Here is a 26,696-nt window from a genome sequence, read left to right as displayed (position 1 = left end):
CTGACAGTTTTAATTTACAGTCAAAAATTCCTGGTGCAGACAGAATATCGAATGATTTTTAAGTGGCGTCTGAAATTTGTGACACCCACAAGATTTGAAAGTTGTCTATCAGCTTCACTCTTTACTTTTCTGATAAACTTGGTATCCCACAGGAAGCTATTATAAACCTGACATATTCATATTTCAAAAACAATGTCTCACATAATCAAAAGTACAAAAATCCCCAAACCTGTGGTCATTAAATATAGAAGAATTTCAACCACAAGAAAAAAAAAAATCAACCCTCATTTTTGATTCTTTACAGGAAAATTACTGCCCCATCCTCCTCCTGTCTTCCTAGCAAGGGATCTTGTAAAACATACCACCACCTAGGGATCAATTAGGCAGTGAAAACCTAGAATTAAATTAGACTTGTTACTGAAAAAAGCTTGGGCAAGATGGTTGAATTGCAAGGGACTGTTATTATCTCAACAATCTCTGCAAATCTATCAAGCGTTCAGGAGTGGGCTCTTTACTCACAAGATGACTCAGATTTCAGAAGCAAAAGGTCACCCTGGGTTTATAGTTAGGTGACAAAGTTCTTAATGCTGCAGAAGTGAAGCGAGGCAGCATTTCAAATTAATCTGAATTGCATATTACTGAGAGCAGACCTTTCCCTCAGCCCGTGCTGATGCAGACACAGTGCTGCTCGTGCTATGGCAATCTCTTACCTCAGGACATTCAAAGGACACTGGGAATTCTCAATGAGTCAAAAGCATATTTTGCAGGTGACTCAGGATGCTGCTAGGTTTTTTTGGAAACAGCAAAATAGAGAGAACGGCTTTTTTGTTGTTTTTGTTGTTCTTCTGGGAAAGTTAACTATTGAATCAGCAATTATAAAACGGGGTCTAATGTCAAAAATATGCACGGAAAGACATCTGTTTATGCTTCATAGGGTTTATCTATATTTTAATGCACAGATTACAACTTCTACACCAGAATATTTGAGAATATTCACATGAAAGGTGTTTCTGCCTGTGGTGGCAGCAAGCAGAAGTGACAGGTTCCTCACCAACCTGCCGTGGCTGCAGCAGGACCATGCTTCTCTCCACATCCAGCCCATGCAGTCGGAGCTGGGACTCCACAGCATACTGGAAGAGAATTCCATGCAGACAGCATTAACTCAAATACATGATAAACAACCACAAGGAAAAAAAGTATAAACACATCAGAACTTGAGAAAGCTGTTCAGATGCCTTGCCTTTCACTAAAAGTAATGCTTGAAAGCATAATCCAATTCCACTGAGAAATTCACAGATTTCCTTTGGATTAAAAAAAGATCTGAATTTAATTCACGTTATAATGAATTTAATTCCTTTGCAAGGACAAAGTCAAAGCCTGAATCCCACAGGACAAATCCATGGAGTGGAATGAGGGTGGAGACAGGGCCCTTAGCAACCCATCCAGTGGGTGGCATCCCTGCCCATGGCAGGGGCGTGGGAACACGATGATCTTGAAGTCCTTTCCAACTTAAACCATTCCATGGTTCTGTGGTGTGATGGATGCACTTCACCAGAGGCCAGAAAGCCAAACCTGCAGGGATAACCGCCAAGGAGGACCGAGCATCCCCTCTCCAGGAGCCCTGGGTACCCACATGCCCTGCTGCCAACACAAACGAGGTTTGGCCAGCACAAACATCCTGCCCTGTGACATTCTCACCTCTTCTATGTGCTGCACAGCTGGAGGGAAATAAGAGCTTTAAACTCTCAAGCTATTTAAAAAAATCCTATCTGCCGATTTTATTGATAAATAATGGTCCTGGAGATCAAATAACAATCATCAAATAACAGTATAAAAGAGTTTAAGATTTCACGACAGGAACTGAAGCAATGACAGTTGCAGAAATTATTACTGAAGTGCCATAGAAATTTAAGAGGATGGAGTGTAAATGTACAAGTGCTTGTGGAACAAATATGGGATTAATCTGAACATTACTTAGAATAAAAGCAATTTGAGGTGTATACATCTGTGCCAGCATCTTCATTACAAATAAACCTGTTAGTAGCTCGAGTCACTTTTATTGCACCTCAGAGATCAAATTTGTTATCAATTTCCAGGAGTTTACGGTGCTGATGATAAAGTAGCTGTGCCCCACAAACCCAAAGATTAATTTGCTCGAAGCTCTGATGCACAGGCTATTGTCTCTTATTTTATAGCAGACAAATTATGTTTGAACTAGTAATCTAAAGTGCTGAGAACAAACATTTCCATCTCTGTCTGGGGATATATAAGTGTTAATGTTGTGAGTTTGTATTGATTTGGTTTCATAAAGTAAAACAGCAACAAGAATTAATAAAACATTTACAACTTTAGTTGATTTAGGCCAGTAGTTTGCTCAATGTCTTTAAAAAGACTAATAAATCAATGCAGCCATTCATTCTTTTCCTCATGCAACACTTCTTATTTGAACAAAAGGAATAAAGCTACGATCTGTAAAGTATGCTGAGCTCAAAAGTTTCTGACAGATTTTTTTATTGTAATGTTACTTGGACAAGATGAGCTAATAAATATTCAAATCGTACAACTGATATTCTTTGGAAAAATATTATTAATAATACAAATATGGTGAAATATTAATTTCTTACATGGTCAGATGGAAAGGCTCTTGCTTCTAGAAGAATTTTATAGCGTCTTGGAGTAGGCTTAAAGAAAGATAGCTGTTAAGGGGGAAAAAAAGAAAGAAATATTGAAATTTATCTAAGCAGAGATGAGAAAGATGCTCCCAGCATATAACTTAATAAAGACTGCTTTACTGTCATGCAGACCTACAGAGAATCCCCCAGACATTACAAATATTTCTTTGTCCATATAACATTTATCAAAGTAGGAAAGTGTTATAATACTGTATTTCACATATCCATAACAAAGCCACCAAAACCCAGCAGTGAAAACTTGCACTTTCAGGAATCAATGGCAAAGCTTTGACTGCAGCCAGGCAAGCTGGGATTTCACCCAGCTCTATCCAGCAATCAAAAGCAGCAGCTGAAGAGTAGCAGGCAGTGAAAAAGAATTAGATTTACGTTCCTGCCCTTAAACTTTAGTTATGGAATCATCCCTTACCCAAAACAAGGCTGACCAAAGACCTGATCTCAGCACCTGCAGGTGGGTGATCTGTTCTCAGTCCCTGGCAAGCTGGGCGGGCCACTGTGCCAGGAGGACTATGGAGACTTACAAGTCCTCCTGCTCATTTTGTCTTGGGTTACATAGCCCTTTGCATGGTCTGTGTACTCCAGAAATTCCCATTTAATTCAGGGCAGAGTAGCCACCTGAATTGACTGTACTGAGCCTACCCTGCTCCATGTTCAATAATATTAAAAGGTCCAGAGGAGCAGATCCCAGTGATAAACCTTGTTGTGAGAACAACACAAAGCAAGCTTCACATCTACACTCAGTGGAATCAAATCTTTGGAAATGTTGGAGAACCAGAGACAGGCTCTATGCAGCCAGAGGGACACCTGAGCATAAATAAGATGCATTTATGGTTGCTATGGCATGCAAGTCAAAATGCTTTAGCACATCTTAGGCACATATAAAATAACATAATTCTAAGTGTCATCGGCTGTATGCAGCTGCATTTTAACCTTGACTGATATTATTGCATCTTTGTCTTGCTCACTGTTGAGCTCCTGTTTCCTAAAATTTGAAATTTCCCATAGAATTGAAATTTGAGAAGCTACTTGTAAATGTTTCTTAAATAATATGATTTCCTCTGGCAACTGACATACAACACGTGAGAACAGCTGAAACTTCCCCTACAGAGTCCTTGAAAATATTTCTTTGTCCAGATTTCCTGCTTAGTATTGAGTCAGGCTGGGTCTTGCACATACATTATTCAAGATACAACTCCCAAGGCTTAAAAACTTAATCTGTCACCCAGTGCTGTCTCTGTGAGGTCCTCAGAAAACACTTTGCTTACACACACACAAAGAAAGGAGAAAAATGCTTGTCAATGCGAGATCAAATATTCATCATAAAGACATACCATCAGAAGGTGCAAGTTAACAGTCAGCCCATTCATTAAGGCTATTTCTTGTCTTTTGGCCCCTGAAAAATTAAAAAGGTAAAAAGTTTGAAAAATGGTTGGAGTTTTTCTTTAAAATTTCAGAGAAATAGAACAGAGAGCAGAGAACAGTAGTGAAAAAGCAAAAGAATTCAGTCAATGTCTCTCCAAAGCCTGGAAAGGCAACAAATGTTTGAGGTGTCATCAGAGTGAAATAAAAAGATTTCTTGTCTGACTCTCTATGCTGCACTGGCAGGAAAATATTTATTTTTTCAGGTCAGACACAGAAAACAAAAAAACCCCAACTAAATCTTTCCATTTCCCAGCAAACCACCAGTGGATTTATTATCCTGAATACCTCAGACAAATGAGGTCACAAAGACTGTATGTAAAGCAAGACTTGACGACTTATTTTTGTCAGAAGTTCATATGTAACAAAAGTGAGAAAACATATTGAGATAATCATCTGTTCTAAGTGGTTACTGTAATGTCAAGATAAATCTCATCCCTAATTAAAAAATTAAATAAGCAAAATTGACCTATTGGATATAACAGACCATTATTAATGTAGCAGCTTCACAAGAAGCCATACCCAAATTGCTCCAAGGAGGATAATAACAGATGCCTTTGGACTACAGCTAATCACAGGCAGAGCTAATTAGTAACAACTAATTGTTGTTAGTAAGTATTTAGTAACAAATTCTCCAGCATTTGTCAAGCCCTGGTGAAAGGTTTTAGGTAGGACAGGAAATTGTGTGTTGGGCAGCACCGAGATATGGAGAAAATCAATTCCTGTTTCCTTCTGGTATGCTTGGTGTCTGTTGTTGAAAAGAGAAATTCACTCTTGAGACAAATCAATATTTTGAGAGTCTTCTTCAGATGGGAGATGTGTTCATGCACCTTGTCCTGATTCTCACTCAGCCACAGAATCACCAAATGTGGAGAGAGGTTGCAGAGAGGGAGGGATGAAGAGAAGTGTGAGCAGGCAGGGAGGGCAACAGCCACTTTTGGAATCAATAAAGAGGAAGGAAAAGATGATTTTCGGATATAAAAGGGTAAGGGGAGCCACGAGAAAAAGAAAGCTGAACCCTGAATTTCACCTGTCCCTGCCTTGGGGGACACCTGACACACTGCCACCGTATCATAAACAGTCTAAACTCACAGAGTGATTGCTTTGTCAGTGTAGGAAATAAGACATAACCATGGGTTCAACCCAATGCAGGGAAATATAGCCAAAGAGCATGGAAATCTATAATTATAATTAATTCATACATTCCTCCCAAGCAGGCCTCGGCTTCTGCCAGCCCAGGAAAAGCCAAGCACCGTTCCCACTGAGGCGTTCAAGGACATTTCCACTTGTTGCTGAAATCTCCAGGCTTTGGACAGAAGGATTTGGAAAACAGATGCCAGTGACTGGGAATGATCAGTCCAGGGGATGAGCCACACAAAAATGAATAAGCTCCCTCCTCCTTCAGACACCAGGAACATCATCAAGTTTGTGGAAAGAAATATATAAAGGACTTTCTTCATAGGGATAAATTAGCTTTTTTCTTCACTTAAACTCCTCTCCTTTGCTTTCTTTTCTTCCCTCTGATAGCATTGCATCTTAAGGCTCCTTGCTGCTGGAAGAGGTCACCTTGGGGTTGCTCTATTGCAGATCCAGGAGACAGCTAGAGAGAGTGATTGCAGCTCAAAACAGTATTATTTGTAGTCTTAATATTTCTATGGAACTCTTGAGGCTGAAAAAAGGGACAGGATCAAGAAATGTCTTATTCTTATTTGTCCCTCTGCTCCTTCTGTGAAATCTGTGGCTTTCACAGCAAATTCTGCACGAGCAAACCTCTGCCTGCTGTACTGATTCTGTATAAAACAAATGGTTAATCTGTAAGATCACTTTTAGCTGCATGTTAGCATCCCAAATTAAATATGACACTACATTTGTCATGTAAGTCTTGGTCTTCCGTAAATTATATATTTATTAAAAGCCTTCCACTATTGAATTTCATGCCCACAAAACAAACCTCATCCATGTCATTGGAAAACTGTTATCCTTTATAACCTGCACTGCATTTCAGAAAACAACCTTTCCATGATCCAATTAACCTATTACAATATTCAAAGACCCGGCACACGGCAGACAAAATTATGTTTGCCTTCCGTATTTCCTAACTTTATACCATATCTCCAGGACAGGCTAAAACCTGTATGTTCTGCATGATAAATCTCCTCTTTAATAAAAGGAAGCAGCGTTTGCAAAGTACAACTTCAGAGACAATTATGATTGCGTTAGGCAGACACTGCCATCCTTCTCCTCTCTGACTGCCAGGGAAGTCTGATCCTCGCTGGAGTAAAAAGCATTTTGTAAAATGATTGGTAAAAGGCTAAGAGCCCCAATTTCGAAAACATTTTGGTTATTTCAAATAATCCTTATCACTCAAAGTCACTCCAAATCTGCTCAGCGTTCAGTCTTCCCTCAACAGAGACCAGCCCAAGCCCATGGCAGAGCAGCAGCCACACAGTCAATCTTGTTCCATCAGAAGGTGATCCTGCCAAGGTTGTAATGTTTTAATAAAGTCTGGTAGGAGAGGCAGAGATTGCCTTCACTGCCTTCTGCCACTTGGTGTGAGCACAGGAAAAAACTTTGGCCTCCACTGACCTTGACTCTTCATTTCACAATGTATTTACTGCTGTAACTTTCATTGAACAAGAAAATGTGACTGCCTTTAATAAGCAAGGTGCTCGTGCACTATAAACCATTAAGCAGACAAAAGGTGTTTTACAGTCCTTGGTCCATTCCTGAATAAGTTTTAGGTTTTGCTACCACTGCTTAGGGTGAGAAATGACAATTCTTCCTCCTCCTCCTCCTGCTCCAAAGCATGTTCAATACTGAATAAAAAACACAGTAAAATTCTGTTATTGTTCTTACATTAAAGTCAATAAGAAAGTAAATTCAGAATTCATTCAGCTACCTACTCATACATAATCAATATTATTCTTTATTGGAAAGCAGTACTTAAGCATAAATTGTGAGGGCTGGAGCTTTAAGATCCCTTCCAACCTAAATCACTTCGTGAATCTGTGGAATACCACATTGAAATGAGCATTTTAAAATAGCTTTTTTTTCCCCTCCATTTATCCTTTTAGCCTCTTCACCATTGCCTACAATTTTAAAAATTAGAATTTTCTATGATACATCCATTATTTGGGAAATATTAATTCATCTGCATTCTAAGAATCACTCACCTGTGTCCTGAAAAAGAGCCATGAGGGTATTTTCTAAACAAAACCCTGCACACAAATTTGAGGGCCAGATGTGAGCCTGGACCACATTTTACAATTTAATCAAACAAAGCCCCAAAAATTCTGGAGAACAGAATCCAAACCATGCTTTTTATCTTTGAGAAAGACAACAGGAAGCACTTTGCAGGAAATAATTTTAAAAACAAAATATTAGATTCGTGTTAGGGTGACTTCCGTCATAATTTTTAATTGAAAATTTTTGAATATTTGTTTATCATGAAGAAAATTATAATAAGTTCACTGTGGTTAAGACATGGTGATGTAAAAGCACTGGTGTCACTTGGAGCTTGGTAAATAAAAGGAAAGTAAGGAGATGGATGAGCAATTAGATGAAATTTAAGCGAAGCTCTCATTTCCATCTCCTTACACCTACAGTGCATCTTGCAGTTAAATTAATATTAAAATAGAGACTAAGTTGGCAGCCTCTACAAGACAGATGGATAAGGGTAAAAGGGTCCCAGCCTCTTTCTCTGCTTTCTGCAGTGACTCTTAACCCACAGCTGAGGCCAGAGGGACCCTGGCAGGGGCAGGGGCAGCAGGTCAGGGCTCAGCCTGCCTCAGGGCTCCACATTCTGCAAACAAAGCACAGGCAAACAGCCACAGAGGTGATGCAGAGAAAGATGATAACTCAGAAGCTTCCAGCTCTCCTTTGGGGAATCTTGTCTCTCTCTCTCCTGGTTATGTGAAGAACATCAGTGGTCATACCTTGATTACTAATTGGAGTACCTGGGAATATGATAATAAGAGCAATTCTTGTCTGCCTGCTTAGTTAAATTCCAGGTTTCCAGCTTAAATTCCAAGGCACCTTTCCACATCTTCCTAGTTGTACCCTGACAGAACAAGAATATCCACTGGCCAAGGGAGATGGGTCATACTGGAGAAACTCCTAAATCAGCTGTGTTCAGCATTTCAATGCCCTCCACTCCCTTTATATTTCCACATTTTTATGTCCTATGGTGCTTAACCGATGAGGGTGCTGAGCTTGCCCTTGAATGTAATGAAAGCAAGAGAAGTAACTTAACCTCCTGAGCAGCACCAGGTACAACAATAGCAACTTACAAAATCAGAGCCCCCAATCTGCATTTTGAGATTTTTATTTCATTCTGCAGATGGGATTTTTCTACATAGCTCAGTGATGCCCAGTGTAGCCACATTCCTATTTATGTTATCTCAGGGTTTACATCATGGATAGACCAACTCCAACAATAATTTATTGCATTTGTTCTGCTCCAATAATAACACCCACTATTTTAGCTATTTGGAAACCTCATAAAGAATTCAGAGAGGGATTTTATTTATAAGTTTATAAATAAACTTGTCATGAAACATTTTTTAATGTCTCTGCTCCCAATTGTTCCAATCCTATTTGCTTTTCTTGAAGGAGAAAGCCCATAATTTTCTCATTGAACACTTGTCTGCAGTTGGAGGAGAAATTACGATACAATATCTAGAATACAGCAGGTCAACGTAAGGGCAATGTTTTTCCTTAGTGATGGCACAAATGAATGCCTGATAATTCAGTTCTAATAGTACTATTGAGAGTTGCCTTCAACACCTTCATTGAAATATGGGCCAGATCTCCCCAAAATCTACTAACCTAGCCTTGACAACAGCTGGGAGGGCTGGGGAGAAAAAGACCTTTCCAAGATAATTTCTCTTCCCCCTTCAGAGACAACTCTGAAGGAAATCCCAGTGAAAGATTATTTCACCAACTACAGGGAGTAAGAAGTGATAGAGGAGATCTGCATTCTCCCTCAGCTGACTGCTTTCATGGCAAATTCACCAGGAGGAGTCTCCAGAGCTCCTCAACCTCTGGAATAACCAGAAGCACTTCGTGCCCAAGTCCTGCAGCACTGCAGGTTCCTCAAGGGGACAGCAGGGTCATGGGAACTCATCAATAACAGCTCCTGCCCCAATTATCTGCTCCATTACCATAAACAGGTCTCAAAGATGAGTCTGGATTTAGTGGCAGGGAAAAGAGAAAAACCAGAAAACGTCTAGATAGAAATAATTTATCAAAGGGAAAATTCATCATTTTACTTCTGGAAGAGGGACTGAGACTCTGCAATACCAAGTGCCCTTTAAGAGGGCTTCACGTGTTAATCCAAGTGGTTTATGATGCTCCAAAAAACCCTCTGCTGCAATTAGTTTCATGATAGGCACATCACACACATTCATCCCCTAAAACATTTGCAGCCTTAAAATAAAATGTCAGCTCATGCTCAAGAAAACCTGCTTTCAAACATAAGAATAAAAGGAACTAAATTCTGCCTACAAAGTTTTAGGTCTTTGAGTCTTAAAGCAACTAGATTTGTTTCTATTTCTGGAGAAAGGTTTTGCCCTGCATGTCACACCTACCAACCAGCTCGGCCATCAGGTCCAGGATGCACTCGTCTGCCAAAGCCCACGGGCGCTGGCCATTGAAATGACCATGGACACCTCTGAAAAGGAATGGAAAAAGATGAAAATGTGTGGCATTCTATTTGGATCAGTCCTAAGAATCACATCAGATTTGGACACTCCATATTTGGAGGATGAGACTTGCCTAAGCTGAGCACAACACTTTTCTCATACCCTTAAACCTCAGAGCAAAGGCAATTTATTGGTTTATGACAGGATTTCAGTTGCTTGAAAATTTATTATTTTGGCTCACAAAATTCCTCTAGAAATTCCTCGGAATTAAAGATGATGGTTTTTTTCACTAGTGCCCTGGAAGTGGCTGCATGGGCTCTGGAAGACTTTGGGTACAGGAAATCTGGGACAGGTTATCCCAGTGTGGGATGGCACCTGCTAAGACAGGCTGAGATCACCCCACAGACTTCCCCAACCTGCATTTCTGGCTGGGCATTAGATGGTGCAGAGGATGATAGACATAAATACTGCCTTGCTCCCAGACAGGAATCTTTCTTGTCAGAAACAATTTCCATCCTCCTGCATCTCCTGTCTGAGCTCACTCTTCTGCACAAACCTGAGGGTACTTCATGCAGGGGCAGGTGCTTCCCTGCATCAACAGAGCTGCTTGCTAATTCTCATTGCTTCTCTTCTCCCCGAAAAATTGTTCTAGATCTCAGTGTGCATAAAGCTTTTTTACAAAGGCTATTTTAAAACTTTGTGTTGCAAACTGCTCCTGTCTGCAGGGATCATATGGTCACCTTAAGCTCAAGTGTGCTGCTACTCTGAAGGCACAGATGTATAAATTCAGTTCTGGATTAAGTGCTCTGAGCTAAATTTTCCTTCAATTATGGCAAAGAAGAAAACTTCTAAGTTTTCTTATATATCTGCCATGCATATATAAATAAAAAGTTGCCTATTTTCTTAAATATGCAGGGTGTAGAGTACAGATTTAAATGCAAATGGAGGCAGATTGAGGAAAGTAATAATGGTGCTAATCCAGGGAATCATTGCTCTGGGCTCCCATCTCACACTGGATGATTTTCATATTTGCTGAGCACCACGGGGTACTTGTGGAGTTGGAAACACCAGGCTGCATGAGGCTGAGTGTAAAGCTGTTTCAAAATAAGGACAAAGCCAGTAGGAAGCTGGGTAGAGAGCAGAAGAAGCCCTAAAAGCTTTGATGTAAGAAAAAAGGAAAAAAAAAAAAAAGTAGTAAACCTTTTAAAGAAGAACTGTCCCACAATGTTCACTCAAAATCACAGGAGGACAGCTGGCAGATTAAGACGTGAGAAAGGAGGATGCATGAGACACTACCCCATCCTCAAGGCTATTTAAAAGACTGGTTTTCCCTCTCCAACTCATAGTTTTCCTTCTCAAGTAGAATTTCAGCCTCTTGCAAAAATTACCTGGGCATTTTACAGTCAGAGCCTTTTTGATTGACTTGGGTCTAATTCACGCCTCATAGGGATATTTCCAAAAAAGAACTACAATCCTAAAAAATAGGGGAACTGATGTTTTTAAAAAACACAGTTGTATTAACCATGTTGAGCCTCTCATCCTTACAAAACCCCATTTAATTTTGGGCTAGATTAGGTCAACAGCTGAAGGAGTGAACATCTCTTACAGATAAAATAGCATCCCATGCTCAACAAGTCCAGTCTCACACTGACAAGGAAGACCCTGCTCCTCAGTTTGGATGAGGTCCTGGTACAGCAGCTGGCTGCTTTCCTCCATTTTACAATTGCTCTCTGATGAGTCCTCGACAGCAGAGAGCAGGCAGTGTGAAATAACCCTCATTTACAAGAGCATTTCATAGATGAGGAATAAAGGCAGTGGGTGGGGAGGGGAGAAAATGCTGTGAGGGGCAGGAGTAGTGCTGAAATTTCCTCCCTTCTATCAGCCCACAATGCAGCTGCATTCCCTGAAGACAGGGGGTATATGTTTCACAAACAGCAAGACATTTATTGGTAATTTCCTGTCTTATTCTTAACTGTAATAGAGTGATCAAGGGACTTTAGGATTATAAAGACTGTTAAAATAAAACCCCCAAAGATTTTCAGTAGCTCCCAGCCTGAGGGAATCTGTATTTCTGAAAGAGGATAGCAAATATAATAAGATGGGAAAAATAAGTCCTAACTACCTATGGGATTCTCTTTCATTAGCTTTCCCTGATTTTATAGCCATTAGTGTCATCCTAATGGGAATTTACTAATGAAAGTTCTCTCTATCAGCACACAGGACTATCAAAATTTCAGAATAAATTTCTACGTTATCAGGAAAACAGTTGTGAGATTTTGGTCATGAGAATGTTTTATTTTGAGAAGAAAACATGGACATTTAACCATATTGAAAGAAGGGAGAGGCAGCACTTATTATTATTCTTATTATTATTATTATGGCACAGCTTACAGCTTGCCTCCCTCTTGATGGCCAATATAAATGCCAAGAGACAAAAATTATTGCCTCTAAAATGGTAGTTAAAAGCATATTCTTGGACCCTTTTTTTTATTTTAATCACATGAAACTCTGTAGACTTTGCTGATGGCACAATACATCCTATTACATTTAGGTTGTAAAATTCTATGCTGTGCCTCAGAGAATTTATATCTCTGTATATTATGCCACCCCTCTCTCAGCTCTGGTAGGCACTGGGGGTAATAATCTTTAAGGACACAAGTGCAGTGCTCCTGGCATTCCCCTCATACATGGAGAGCCTTTTTTTCCCCCCCCACTTCACCCTAGGTAGCAAAAGAGATTTAAATTGAGGTATCCAAATTAATGAATACAAAACTTCACCCATCAAATCACAGAGCATCAGACAAACAGATATTTCTTCAACTTCTATGAGAGTTTCTCATTGTGCAAATTAATTTTTAGTCGGTTACCATTTTATTTTCAGTTTGGCAGGAAATCACAATTCCACGTTTTATTCGCTGAGGTCTGGTTGATTTAAAGCTTGCTCAGGGAGCTAGAAACACATTTTTTGAGATGATCCCAGGGTTTCAAAGGCGGTGAGAAAAGGAATTTAAATTAATTGCCATCTTCAGGAATCTTCTGCACTCATCCAAATCTTGTTCGAGTGCAAATTTCCTTCTTGCTCCTTTGCCAAAAATGATGCAAGGTATTTAATGAGCCAGTACAGACTCTTAAGTTGGACCAAGGTTTCAAGCAAAGAAACGGCCAAAAAAAGGGAAGACATATCAAAAGAAAAAGAACTGTGTGGACCAGCAGATTAAAGGCAAAACTCAAAATCCAGGGCATTAAAACAGGAATTTGCAGCTCTTCCACACAACCTGGTGAAAGGCAGAGTCCTGAGAATAGCAGGAGAGGTGAGGATGTCCAACAGGGCTTGGCCAAGCCGCACTCCTGTTTGCAGCCTTCTCATACCTTGCAGGATTAGTTCAGCACACAGACCCAAAGACACCTTCTGACTTGCTGAAAATTGTCTTTGCTACTGCAAGTGTTGTATTATAAAGCCTTCCTCAAACTGGGAGGGTGTTAATATCCTACGTCCATGTCAGCCTCTTGCCACACCACTCCAATGCTCAGAAGTGTATACATATATATATAATTTCTAGCCTCAATTTATTAATTCCTTGTTCATATTTACTATGCCAACATGCTTTTCTTATAAGTGGTTCCTTCCCTGCCCTACACTGATACATCCACAGAGAACAATCATTTTCCCTTTCAGTCTTAATTTTGCTCAACAGCTCCAGTCCTCCAGACTTGCGTGCAGCAGGTTCCCCACTCCCCAGTCACCCTGCCAGCCCTTCACAGGAGCACAACTGGCTACAGCAGGCTCCCTTCTGTTTTAATTGTTCCACTTTAATGAGTTATTCAGACGAGAGACATTGCCTGCTGCAGTGAGTGTGCTCACACACAGTAATGATTCTATAAAATATTTTAATTACTTAACTGGTTCTGGCAGGGCAGAGGGGAAAACAAGGCACTGCAAAGCATCTCTTGGCCTTCCTCCAACCAAAAAAGTCCCTTGAAGTTTGGGCTTTTAAAACATTGGGTTATTGGCTACTCTAGGCTAAACAGGAGGGAACAACTCTTCATCCCTTTTCACCCTTTATTCAATAAATCTTGGATTTAGCTGAAATCATAACTGAAAGATGAAGCCTCAGAGGCTGCTTTTAAATCCATACTAAGAATGCCAGTGGCTTGGATTTGTAATTTTGCTACATTAGCATAAGGAACAGTGGAAAGGGATATGGAGAGGAAGAATACAAATCTAGAGAAGGTGTGTGGGAGGCAGATGTAGGATGAGAGCTGGAACCCACCAGTTAAAGTGGAGGTGAGGGAAAGGAACTAAGCCCTGAGAGGAAACACAACAAGAGAGAGGTTTTTCCATGTTTTTCTCTCCCAGCTCTTTGCCTGATGAGTTACCATCACTACCTGGAGAGAAAGCTACAGCTCCCCTGCCCTTGACCAGCACTGGGTAATCTTCCTTTTCACTCTTGCCCTTAACTGTGAGCATTGAAAGCCATTTAAATAGACTCACAGCTCTTTGAGAGGGGTCCCAAGACACAACAAACAGAAAATGCAATAAACCAATTTATAAGAAAGCCAGAATCTATACCATTGCTGACTTGATGGATGTACCTAATTTGCATGCCATTTCCTAGATCCTTGCTACTTATTTATCTAAGCCAGAGACACTACATCCCGCACTGCTGACACAACAGCCATTGAACAGCCTTCAGCTGGGAGCAGCTACCACCTTAGGCTGGGTTTTGCTAAGCTGCCCTTGGTGACTGGAATGAAAGTACTCATTTCTGTACCTTCAGCCACTTATTCCTTTGCATTCCATTCACCACCTTCTCTAAGCATACACTGCTCCCCTCAAAATTATCTTGACCCTACCCTGACTGTCTCAGTTGCTTTAGGTTCAGGCGTTTATTCTGTTTCTTTGTTGATCTTAATCTGAGGAGTTTTGCTTAGGTGGTGCTTTGGTTTTGGTTTTAATTTGTTTTGAAACTTTCTGATTTATTCTGGGTAAGGCTTTTGAGGCCAAGCCATATTTTTGGCAAACAACCTTTCTGGTTGTGCTCCCTCTCTTGAAGTGGCTCGAAATCAATGTTTAGCCATTTTTGCCCCCTAGATATAGTTCCTGAAGGCACTTTTGATCTGAAGGAACACACTGCCCACCTTTTTTCTTCCAGGTTTTTACAGTCACTGAGGAAAAACTCATCTTTCACTGCAGCAAAGACAAACACAAGAATAGAAGTGAGGCAGTGAAAAGATACAGTGGAGGAGCTGAAATACGTTTGCAGTCCCAGTGCATCACTCTAAGAATGTTATCTGACTTCTGCCTTTTGAAGGAGCTCAGCTGTTTCCCTGACAAAGTGGGATAACAGCACAGAAATGGACAGGGTTGCAATTTTTTCAAATGACTGGAGAAAGTGCATTGCTGTGCTGCCTGAATAACCAGAAGGAATGAGCTCTTCCCAAAGTCCCACTCATTCCCACTCATTCTCAGCCTTCTCACCTATAAGAATACAGGTGAAAAATAGGAATCAATAAACCATATTGGTGAACTCCCAGCATTCATGCATTTACAAGTGGAAGAGCAGCTACAGATTTCTCACATTTGCATTGAGAAGCCTCCATCTCGACCATTCCTGCTGAAACAAGGCTGCCCACTTAGCAGAATTCATTTTTCCTCTTCTGCCTCTCCATATTTCCTCTGCTCTCTCACCATGAAATCACATCTGTTCCACTCATATCCCGCACCCTATAAAAGAGTTCATCTCTCACCCAGCTCACTCACTCATCTGGATGCTATTTTCCTTTCCCACCTTCAGTTCCCTGCTTTTTACTCATCATTTTCCTTACTCATCCCTGCTCCAGCTGCTCGGGCAGGTGCAGGAGATCTCAAAGCACAGACTCTTAATGGAACAGAACATAATATTAAAACAACCTAAATAAAGAGTAAAAAAAGCTTTTTCTTTCCCTCATGTATATTAAAACGTTCCCCATTTGTTATGATGACAGTGTCCCTTTCCTGCAATGTGTCCTTCTTTTATCCTGTCTCTTTTACATCAGGTTGATTTAGCAAAGCTTGTTGTAATTCACACCCAGCTCCTTACTGAGAAGACAGGAATGTTTCTTTCTAAATAAAATTAACTTGTCAGGCAGAGACCTGGTTTAAGAGGAGCCAAAAACCTGCCAGCATGGCAGCAGCATCACCTGCATTCGGGGCTGTTTCAAGGGGAACCGCTCGTTGCAAGGCCTGCAGGGTGAATCACGCAGCTAAAAGCATTAATTAGAAAATCACCAGCAAGCTGCAGCAGCCAAATAGGTTTGTGTGCTTTGTGAGACACTTTATAAACACTGCAGGGTGGGGAGGGTTAAACTGCACAGATCCTCCAGGCGAGCTGAGCAGAGCCACCACACATAGCATGGACTATCACAGCTGAAAGGGTCTATTTGCCTGTTTTACTGCTCCTGCCTTTAAAAGAGATATGAACAGCACTAGGGAAACACTGAACATGTTTTACTCCTGGGCTGCAGCACTTTTAATGCACTCTGCTGCTGCTCAAGCAGTTCCAAGGAGGCTCCCAAAATAAACAGCTCCTCTGAAGCACAGGTCAGCATCTGGCACGCCCCGCAGGCTACTCACGTCCGAGCCCACTTGTCCAGTTCTTCATCCAAGTAAGTTTTAACTTTTCTTGGCTGGAGCCCAAGAGAATTCCCAACAAAGTACACACAGGTCTCCTCTCCATTCACCAGGGTCAGGTCAGCTGTGGAGGGAAACCAGAGAAACAAAAATACATGTGGGACTGAGCACTGGAGGGTCAGCACAGCACACGTGGGACACAGCACAGCAGGGCCAGCAGGTGTACACACGCCTCCCCAAACACATGTGCCACCCCCAGAGCTCTGTCCATCCCCCATGCCCTGGGACATCACAGTCCCCACATGCAAACAGAGGTGTCACATCCTGACCTCTCTCCCAGAACATCACTCAGCTAACCCTGAAGAGCATCTAAGGAGGACTTTGGCTTAGTTTTGCAACTATTCACCTTTTCCTCCTACAATTTTTGGAGCTGATGAGAATTCAGGCACCACTAAATCCACAGCTCTCAGGGGCTGTGTGAGAAGCAGACACTGGCACCAATTTTATCAGATCTGTAATCAACAGATCTGATAAAATTTGTGTTTACTCACAACAGTGTGTAAGCAGGGAGTATTTTCCCAATCAGGCTATCCACTTTTCTTCCACCACCAATACATGCCCACTTATGACCGCGCTTACAGGGGTTCTTGGATGAGGGAAGAGATGAGCATCTGACTCCATGTTTCAGAATGCTTGATTTATTATTTTATTATATATATTACATTAAAACTATACTAAAAGAATAGAAGAAAAGGTTCTCATCAGAAGGCTAGCTAAGCTAAGAATAGAAAGGAATGATAACAAAGGTTTGTGGCTCAGGCTCTGTGTCCAAGCCAGCTGGGCTGTGATTGGCCATTAATTACAAACAACCACATGAGACCAATCACAGATGCACCTGTTGCATCCCACAGCAGCAGATAACCATTGTTTACATTTTGTTGCTGAGGCCTCTCAGCTTCTCAGAAGGAAAAATCCTAAGGAAAGGATTTTTCATAAAAAGACGTCTGCGACACCCACTCTGAGTGATGAAGCTACTGGAATCATGCATTTAACAAAAGTTAGGACTAGACAAATCTGTGTCTTTCATGGAAGTTGTCCCTGCACAATTAAATCTCTATTTAGAAAACATGTAATTGCTGAGGAGAATATTTTAAAGCAGTCTTAAAAGTTTTTGTCTTGTCAGCAAATACTGTGGGCTGCACTTCATGTCATCATCTGAGGAGAAGGAGGAAATCTATGTTGACAAATCCTTTCAATGATTAGGAGAAAAGCAAGGCAGTAGAAATTTATAAATAATAGCTCTAGTGAGGTTCTGAACAATCTAATTACCCTGTGTCATCATCTATCAATCCAAACACAGCCTTCTTCTGTTATTTCTCATGTTAGAGATTCTTGGAGGGACAAGTGATGGTGACCTTCTGGAAGTGGTAATTTACATTTGTCTATACCTATACTTACAATACCCTTGAAAGCTAATATCACATATAATTCTGATAAATATAATTGATATCCCTCAGAATAAGGATCAAATGAATGAGCATGTTAAGATACATGCTAGAAATGAACTGTAAGATTGCAATGCAGTCTGTGAAAATTTTGTAAGGCCTGTAGAAAAACAGCCTGGAAAAGGTTTCTTACTACCTTTTGCACTAACAATTACCAATTTCACTGAACTTCCCCAGAAACACATTTTTTCAGGAGTATAGACAACTTGGGTAATTTCTTAATTAAAGTTTTAGAGGCTTTTAAAAAGCACAAGTCAGAGAGCAATCTCAGCCTAATCTGTTTTGCAGATACTCTGTTTTTCATCTCCACTGTAATATGAATGAAAACAGAGAGGCATAAATATCATCCATGCCCCCAAATTGATTCTATTAAAAGTTCTTTTCCTACCAAAAACACAATAACACTGTCCCCCTGGGGTTAGAGAGAAGGATCCTTGCTCAAGAATCTGGAGCTGCATCTCACCAATATCCTCCAAGCACTACAACAGGTGAGGAATTATCAGCAAGGCAGATTTTCTTGCACCACAGTCCTTTCTAAATAAAAACACCTCTGTTCACCTTGGAGAGACAGGGCATTGCCTTTTGGATAAAGTTATTTTAATGCATTTATGCCTCTTCCTTTTGATATTCTTTTCTTGATGAGTTATCAACTTTAAATCTGGATGAACTTTTTTTCCTTTTGACAAAAAGCTCTTTACTTCCCCCTCTCTGACATCATTAAAATATTAATTTTGGACCATTGCTGCTCATTTTTTTCACCATCTTTGTAATTTCTCCTGCTCAGCACCTCCTCATGCTCCAACAACTCTACATTCACTGTGATATTCTTTTTTCCTAGTGCTTGTCTTTCCCCAAATTGCATTCATTTTTCACGGTATAGGCCCTTTTAATTTCTGGAGGAGCTGTGGTTGATTTGAAATACATATTGAAATATTCTAACAGGAAATAAACACAACTGAGGAAATAAAAGCAAAGAAAAAATACATTGAAATGTGTTCTTAGAGTAGCCTGGATCAAAAAATACATTTGTGTTAAGATTAATTATATATATTATATATTCACACACCTACTCAGATTTCTGCAAACTGGTCAAATCTAATCATATACATTATTTTGCATACTAATTATACCCATTCACCTACATTAAAGATGCATTTCTATACCTTTTAAATCTAAAAAGGAAAAGCAAGTTTATTGTCAGAAATATTCAGTCCAAACAAAAGGGAAAAATGTAATGGGTTTATTAACCAGAAAGGAAGGACTAAATCTGCTTATACCTGTCTGAGCTCTGTCCTTAGCTGAAGGATAAAAGATCTCCACTTTCACACCTGCCTGTACCCCACTCGCCAGCCCTCCAAAAAGCCAGATTTTTATGGTTAACCACTACTTTTAACTATTTCTTCTGGAAATACTGCTCAGCTCTTTCACTCCAGGGCATCTTTTTATTCCCAAGAAACCCAAATGACACCCTACTCCTTTAGAAGGTGACAAAGCACAAGCCATAACCTTAATGAGATGAGTTATTTGGTGCCCAGCCCATTTCTGCCTCCTCCCTGGGGTGCACGAAGAGAGGTTAAAGAGACTTTGTTGTCAGCTTGGAGAAGAGCAATGGGATCCAAATATTTCCCTAAATCTTCTGTTGTCAACTTTTCCTCATTTGCTCACCTGAGCTTTGCCCCTCATGCTTGCACACAAAACCTCCCAGATTTGCAGGGAGTTAGGCTGCTACTGGTTTCCTCTTGATGGATCCAGCAAATAAACAGCCCTGACAGTTTATAACCTGATAACTAAATTAAACTAGTCTAATGACTTCCTAAATATTTTCCTGTACGTCATCTTACTGTTGTCTCCTATGGATGTTCTCATCTGCTTCTTGCAAGGTTTCATTTTAAAGCCTCATTGTAATGTTTTATGTAAATATATAAAGAGTATTTGATGGCTAATATCTGGAATGACATTTATCTTCAGGAACGTGTTATCTGGCATCCGCTCCTGGGTGCAGATAAATGTCATGGCAGATCTGTCTCTATGCTATAGTCACACAATGTAAATATATATATATTTACACCCCTGCTGCTCTTCAGCAGGGAAGCTGTTCCTGATGACAGCTGAAGCACAGAAAAGAAGGACAGGAAAAAAAGGGGAGGGAAAAAAACCCCCTCAATTTAGGAACACCAGAAAGATGGGTTCTCTGTGTTTTTCAACTGATACTACTTTGTACATTGTTTATCTTCACTAAAACATACCTATCCACAGTCTGGGGACTAAATATTATTGTAACTGCAGGGAGAAAACCCTACAGAGGAGTCTTTGGATCTAAATATTGCAGTAATTGAAAATTAAATAATGATGGACATGGAAAAGGAAGAACCCAAAACTGTCACATGGGTATCAAAACCTCTGCCTACTTCTCAGAAGATTCTTTAATCTGAAGCTGCTACAACACTGCACTGAAAAGTGACCTTTGATGTCCAGGAGAGACATTTGACATTCTGCAAAGATCCAGCTGCTCCTGCTCGGGCTGGGTTCCAGCAGCACCACTGCCATGGGAACTGTGTCCCAGCATCTTTCCAGCTTTAGTGGCACAGCTTGCAGCACCATGGTGGCAGCTGAAGGGGCTTTGAGTACAGAATAGTCAAATATCCAAACAGAGGAGGTTTAGGAAACTCTCTTAACGACCAGGGTAAAAAAAAATGAAAAAGAAAAATTACAGGGGCATAGAGGAAGCACATAGTTTAAATATTTGCAAAGTGTCCAGTCCTACTCTGAATAATAGAAACAGCACAACTCCAGGATTTAAATGTGGGGAAGATAAGCCAATACCACCAGAACACAGAGAACTGAGATTTATCATCCCTGTGTCCCAAGGGCAGGAGCAGAATGCATTCCCAACACTCATCCTTGCTCAGCAGGAAGGTACTGAAGGCAGACTGTTTCAAAAGATGTCCAGGAATTCAGGCTATTGACACCATTTTCTATCATAGTTCCTTACTGGACAAACTTTGGTAATTTCTCATTTACCATCAGTAATGTCCTTTCAGGAAAAGAAAATCTGCAGAAAATTCTGTCTGCATTAATTGGAAAAAAAAACGGCAAGGAAGTTCTATCATATTTTTTCCTTTCATTTTCAATAGGTACATTTAGCCAAGGCAGGAAAGGAGGAGAGTGACTGTGCCTGTGTGTGTTCACCATCTAAGGAAATAATCTGCCATTTCTCCAGTGTGCAGTGACCAGGGCTTGCAGAGCCAGCACAGCTTTTTCTCTCCAGGTAACTGAGACAAAAATAAACCCAGACAGGGCTTGGGAAGCAGGAGAAGAGACAGGACCTTGCTGCCTCTATAGGTGGCTGCTCCCACCAGGTTTCCCTGCATGAATTTGGCTAAACATGGTGGCTATTGCAGGTACCAAAAAAAAATTTGGAGCTGGGTTTTAGTTTTGATGGTCTGGGAGCACTAACCCCAAGCAAATGCTTCCCTTTCAGCCTGCCACCCCCTTTACCACCCCTCCTGCCTCCACACCAAGCCCTCCCCATGCCCAGACATGCCACAGGCTCCTCAAAGCAACCTGTGAAACATGAAAGAAGGAGAAAAATGTCCAGAACAATTTCACACAGCTTCACTGAAGTCAGGTGCTGTCTATTTTTAGGCAATTCATGAGGAAAGTGGAAAATATCTTCAAATAAAGGGCTTCATTATGAATTATTTGCTCAGATCAATTATTTGTTCTGAGGCACAGTCTTCCATTTGGCTTCAGTGAGAAAATAGCTCCACCACCAGCAATAAGACATAAATGTTCACATAATATATATACTGCCTCTTTCATTAACTAAAATAATTGTAACCAGACAGATAATTCCAAGCTGAATCACACCAAGGAAGCAACTGCTCTGAACTACCCAAGCGAGGCTGCTGTTTCGAGCCATTAGACAGAAAAGCTCCTGCCTATAATTTTCAATCAGTCACTACATTGTTCAAAGCTGCTGACTGACAGCATAAGCACCACATAAGTACTGTATCCTCACATTTGATTCAGGATGGCAACGAGAACATAGAGCTTTTGGTGCTAGAATAAGCTGATGGATTGATTTAGCAACAGCGGGGACATTCTGTGCTCAGATATGACTACAATTGCTCAATTATCTCATAAGTGACGATGATTTCCAAAGACTCGTGATAAACACATGCAGAAGATGTGAAGCCCAGCCCTTTCCCCCTACTTCTCCCTCAACAGCAATTATAACTCTCACTTGGAGGCAGATCCTTGACTTTGGGGACGCAGAAACATTCCCGAAGATGCTTTAACTCATCTTTTTCATCTAAGTGGAAAGCAAGTTTTTTGTCTGTGGGGCTGCATCCGAGCTGCAAGGCAGTTTGTTCCAAAATGCTTGCTGGGAGCACAGTAGAAGATGGATCCATTTTCAGGTCATTCAATTTCACCTGAAAATCAGAAATGGCAGTTTAGCTTCTGCAGTTTGCATAGTCACGAGTGGCTGATAAGCAGCCACTAAAGCTGCACCATTCAAGACCCAAACTTTCTTCATTTAAAGCTTTTAAAAAGTGAAGTGTCTGAATAGAATGGTAAACCTGATCAAACATTTCCAAGGCAACATATTGCTGTAACCCCAAAGGCTTTTTTCTTTCCCTTCTACAGATACAAAGCTCTTCCCTTTTTAAACTTTATCAGCCTCTTCTAAGTGTTCCCACCAGACTGACAGCAGCTCCAAATGCTGGAGTGTCACTCACAGTCTGGAGACGTCAAAGCCAGAGGCAGAATTATTATTTCTGTAGTCTGAGCTCCTAAGAATAGCAGGTGCACAGATACATTGAAGATGTTTCCATATTTTCCAATGTTCAGCCCCTTTCAGCATTTTTTGCCTCAAAAATTGGAGGGGGTGTTTGTGTACGGCCATGCTCATGTGCAAGGGCAGAGCAGGTAGGATGCAGGTGTCAGGCAAACACAGCTTTCAAAATCAGGGCCTTGAATTAATATTTCCTTTCAGCTACACCAAATATCCTGCTGGTTTAGATCTGTTTCTCCTGGGAAAGGAGAGAAGCCCAAGTGAAATCAGAAATATGACAGACCGCGAATTGTAAGAGAACGCCCAAAACTAAGTGCAAAATTTACAAGCTCGTTGATCTTGATATGAAAACAGTCCTGTAACTGTAATGCTCAGAGACACCACTGTGCTCCAGACAGCACTTGTGCACTAGGCTGTAGAATTGGCAGAGAAGGTTTGCAGCACATACTCTACGCTTTAGGGCAAGACTTCCCTGCTGTGTTTTGTGGCAGCAGGCAGCCAAGAGGTGCTTGGTGGCTGCCCCAGTTTGGGGAAATGTGTAGTTACACCATACAACATTCTCTGCCTATTTAACATCCCCAAGAGTCTTGGTGCAAGGGAACTCTCGAGGGGATAGGCTGAAATAGGACAGATTAGCACATAACAAGGAACACAGAGCCGCTAGAGAATATCACTTTTTCTCTCTGTTTGAGAAAGAAAACTCTTTAAGCCCGTATCTTCCATAAGCTCTCATTTCTTAAAGCCAAAATATCCTACATATAGCTATCAGAAACAAGCTGTGGATAGAACAACAGATGACTATTGAGAAGAGCTTTGTCAACACATATGGGAAGGACAACGGTTGGTATTTAAATATAAACTCTCCAAACAGCACAGCCTCCTTAGTGCTAATTAAGCCAAACCTGTTTGTACTCTGGCCAAATGGCCAGCATGATGCTACTTACCTGCTTTAATCTGCTATCATTTGGTTTTATTATTATTATTTTATTATTATAAGACTGATATTTTACACAGTAACCATTTTTCCCCTCCCACCAGCATGCAGAGTTAAAATAAAAAAAAATAACAAAAATAACAGCAGAGTTCTTTAAAACAACAGTTTTCACTTAGGTAATGTTCACCCTCCCCTGGGATTTATTGGAGACATCCTATTTTTATGCTGTCTCCACACAGGTTGTTCACACCTCCTCATTGTCACCAAATTTATCATTCCAACTCATTCACCCTAATCATCGTTTAGCTGGGGGAAAGAAAAATAAAATGGCAAAAATGTTTGGGGGGAAAAAAAAAGATATTTCAGCATCTTGGTTTTCAGAGTGCTTTTCAAGGTTTCTAGGAGGCAGAGGGCTGCACCCAGACTGGGAGCTGGGTGTGATGCTCAAGTGGCCCCAACTCCCAAAAAGCTGCACCCCACTGCAAGCCCTGAGGAAGGTGTGACCAGGCTCCCTGTGCCCCAGGGAACTGCTCCTCAGTTCCTCCACAGCTGAGCAGCTGATCCAAGAGCTCTGCTCCCTGCTGGGATGTCAGTCACAGATGTGCCTTCCTAACCTGCAGAAAGGCAGGTGATTTGGCACACATCAGGGAGGACGGCTTAGGGATCTCTATTTCCTCCAGATGTTGTGAACCAACAAGAAAAGCAAGTTATGGTCACAGACACCATGGCCATCACTAATACAGTCACCTCATTATACACACAGAGTAACTCAAGTTTCACGTCTCCAAATTACAGGATTAATGAGAGCTTATTTCCAAGCAATACTTGGATCAGCACTTGGAAAGGAGAGCTAGGTTTTGTTTCCAAGGCTTGTTTATTTGATTTACAACCCCAGCATGGATGTCCCGATCCCATTATCAAAGCATGTCCAGCACATACATAATAAAGATAGAGCCCTTTGTTTTTAATAATGAGCACTTAATGCAAATTATGTTAAAAAATCCTTAGATGAGGGATTGAAACCCATGTCTTCCTGTCTCCTTCTAGGTAAAAGAATTGTCAGTGCAGTACTTTCTGTAAAATCTCCTTCCCACTCAATGCCTGGATTTTCTTTTTTTTTTTTTTTTTTTAAATTTTACTCCCTGGCGACATACCTCCTGGAGGTAAGGAGCCTTTTCAGCTCTCAAAACAGATCAATCTTGAGTTAAGAATATTTGCTCAGTGATGCTCAGCCTCCATGGTCCCTAGGAAGTATTGCCATCACCTCTGTCTTCTGCAAACAGCCTAAAGGGGGCTTGAGAGCCTCCAGTGTTCATCTCCTGGGACCACTGAGGTAATTGCCCAGAAATTTGTAATCAGGAGGTGGATGATAAGGGTGCTTGAAGGACTGTTTGGTATTATAACCCCATTCTTCTCATCCAGCCTGTGGATTCCCTGCTCTACACCACGTGAACACAGCACAGCTCCCTATTATTTAGGAATTCCTATGATTTATCTCAGCAGTCTCCATTTTTTTAGCAAGGACACCCAGTTATTGCAGTGGGTTTGTGGCCATCATCTCCCAGGTCATCCACTGACCCACCTGGCAAGCACAGATGGGTTTTGGTTCCATTTGAGGCCTGACCCAAACCTCACTGAAATCAATAAGTGTCTCTATTGCAGACAGCAATTTCTGGATCAGGCTCTTGGTTCCCTGTCATTGCTGCATCTGATCAATGGTTTACATTTATTGTGATTCTTATTGATATCAGATTTTGACAGCAAATATAATATTAAATACAGAGATCTAGAAGTTAAAAAAATTAAGTGCTCAGGGGTATCTGATTTAATACAAACATTATGAAATAAGATAAAACTACTAAAATAAAATCAATCAAAATCCTGTTGGGGAATGAAATCCCAGAGATCCAGTTCTGAGACCAGCATAAAGTACTTTTGCCCTTTGAGTGGGAATTAGGCTTCAAAGAGAGGAATCCCAGAATTGCTTGGGGTTGTCTTTTCCCATTCCCCTTAACTCTGACTGGCATTATTGGTTGTTTTTTTGTTTTTGGTTTTTTTTTTTATTTTCAGAATAGAGTCCTGTGCAACTCTTTTACAATAATTCATGAATCATTTGTTGTTTTCTACATGTAGAGCAAACACATTTGTATAAGAACAGCACACTTTATCTCCCTATAACTGAAAACAGTATTCAGTCACCTCTTCAAATTAAAATTCAGACCCATCAGAGGAAAATGCATTTCCCTCTTTGATAAACATAGCTCCTTAGCAGATTTTTTTTTTCATACAGCTTAGAGAAAAAATAATATTTTAAGAGAAACAATTTGTCTCCACTACCTACTCTAAAAACAGTCATTCAGGTGTTTTCATATAATCCCAGAATGGTTTGGGATGGAAGGGATTTTATAGGCCACTTTGTTCCAATCCCTGCCATGGGCAGTGACACCTTCCTCTAGACCAGGTTTTCTTCTTTCTTTCCTTGCAAATTTATTTCAGTTTTTGGCTTAACAGATGACATGAAGTCAATGTATTTTTGCTTTTTTCTTCTTTCTTTGTTCTTTTGCTCTTCCACAGGACTTGCTTGTACTACACCCTGATTCAATGTAAAAACTCAACTATGACTGTAGGCAATCTTTCATATTCAAAAAAATCACATGCAACTTATATTGAGAAAAAAAAATCATTTTTCCATAATTTATCAGCCCCTATCAAACATTGGCCTCTACTACTTATTTCCCATTTTAAAGCTATGAGTGACAATGGATGAGAATTAGTCAGGCACAAGTGACACGAATATCTGGGTGATCATTTCAGTTTTGTCCTTTATGCATAATTTACTGACTAAATAATAAAAAAAAGTGAATATTAGCAAGTCATCTTATCAAACCTCCTCATGAAGGTCCATTAGGCTTAATTATAAAATGATAATTTGTCCTGGTTTAGATTTGCTCGTGTCTTTATAGGTCTCCCCTCTGCCTTGATGTTGTCGTAAAAAAAAAAAAAAAAGAAAAAAAGAAAAAAAAGTAAAGTTCCCTTAACCCTCCCCTTAAACATTTTCTTTACATATTCCAAGATGTTACTCACAGTCTTCCTACCCA

The 26,696-nt window shown here is 40.5% G+C and overlaps 1 protein-coding gene across 1 annotated transcript in view; it reads right to left on the bottom strand.

The window, feature by feature from the left end:
* Positions 1-22,296, bottom strand: part of KYNU (kynureninase) — a 53,436-nt gene extending 31,140 nt beyond the window's left edge. The window contains exons 1-6 of the mRNA XM_030952524.1: positions 22,113-22,296; positions 16,365-16,485; positions 9,698-9,780; positions 4,022-4,083; positions 2,625-2,696; positions 1,056-1,130 (exon numbers count right to left, since the gene is read on the bottom strand). Coding sequence (XP_030808384.1) covers positions 1,056-1,130; positions 2,625-2,696; positions 4,022-4,083; positions 9,698-9,780; positions 16,365-16,485; positions 22,113-22,281 — 582 coding nt within the window. The 5' untranslated portion in view covers positions 22,282-22,296. The remainder of the gene's footprint in view (positions 1-1,055; positions 1,131-2,624; positions 2,697-4,021; positions 4,084-9,697; positions 9,781-16,364; positions 16,486-22,112) is intronic.
* Positions 22,297-26,696: the final 4,400 nt, after the last annotated feature.

This window comes from Camarhynchus parvulus, chromosome 7 (assembly GCF_901933205.1).
Source record: "Camarhynchus parvulus chromosome 7, STF_HiC, whole genome shotgun sequence".
In the NCBI taxonomy this organism is placed as follows: Eukaryota; Metazoa; Chordata; class Aves; order Passeriformes; family Thraupidae; genus Camarhynchus; species Camarhynchus parvulus.
The sequence above is the reverse complement of the archived record's forward strand: the minus strand, read 5'-3'. Positions and strand labels throughout refer to the sequence as shown.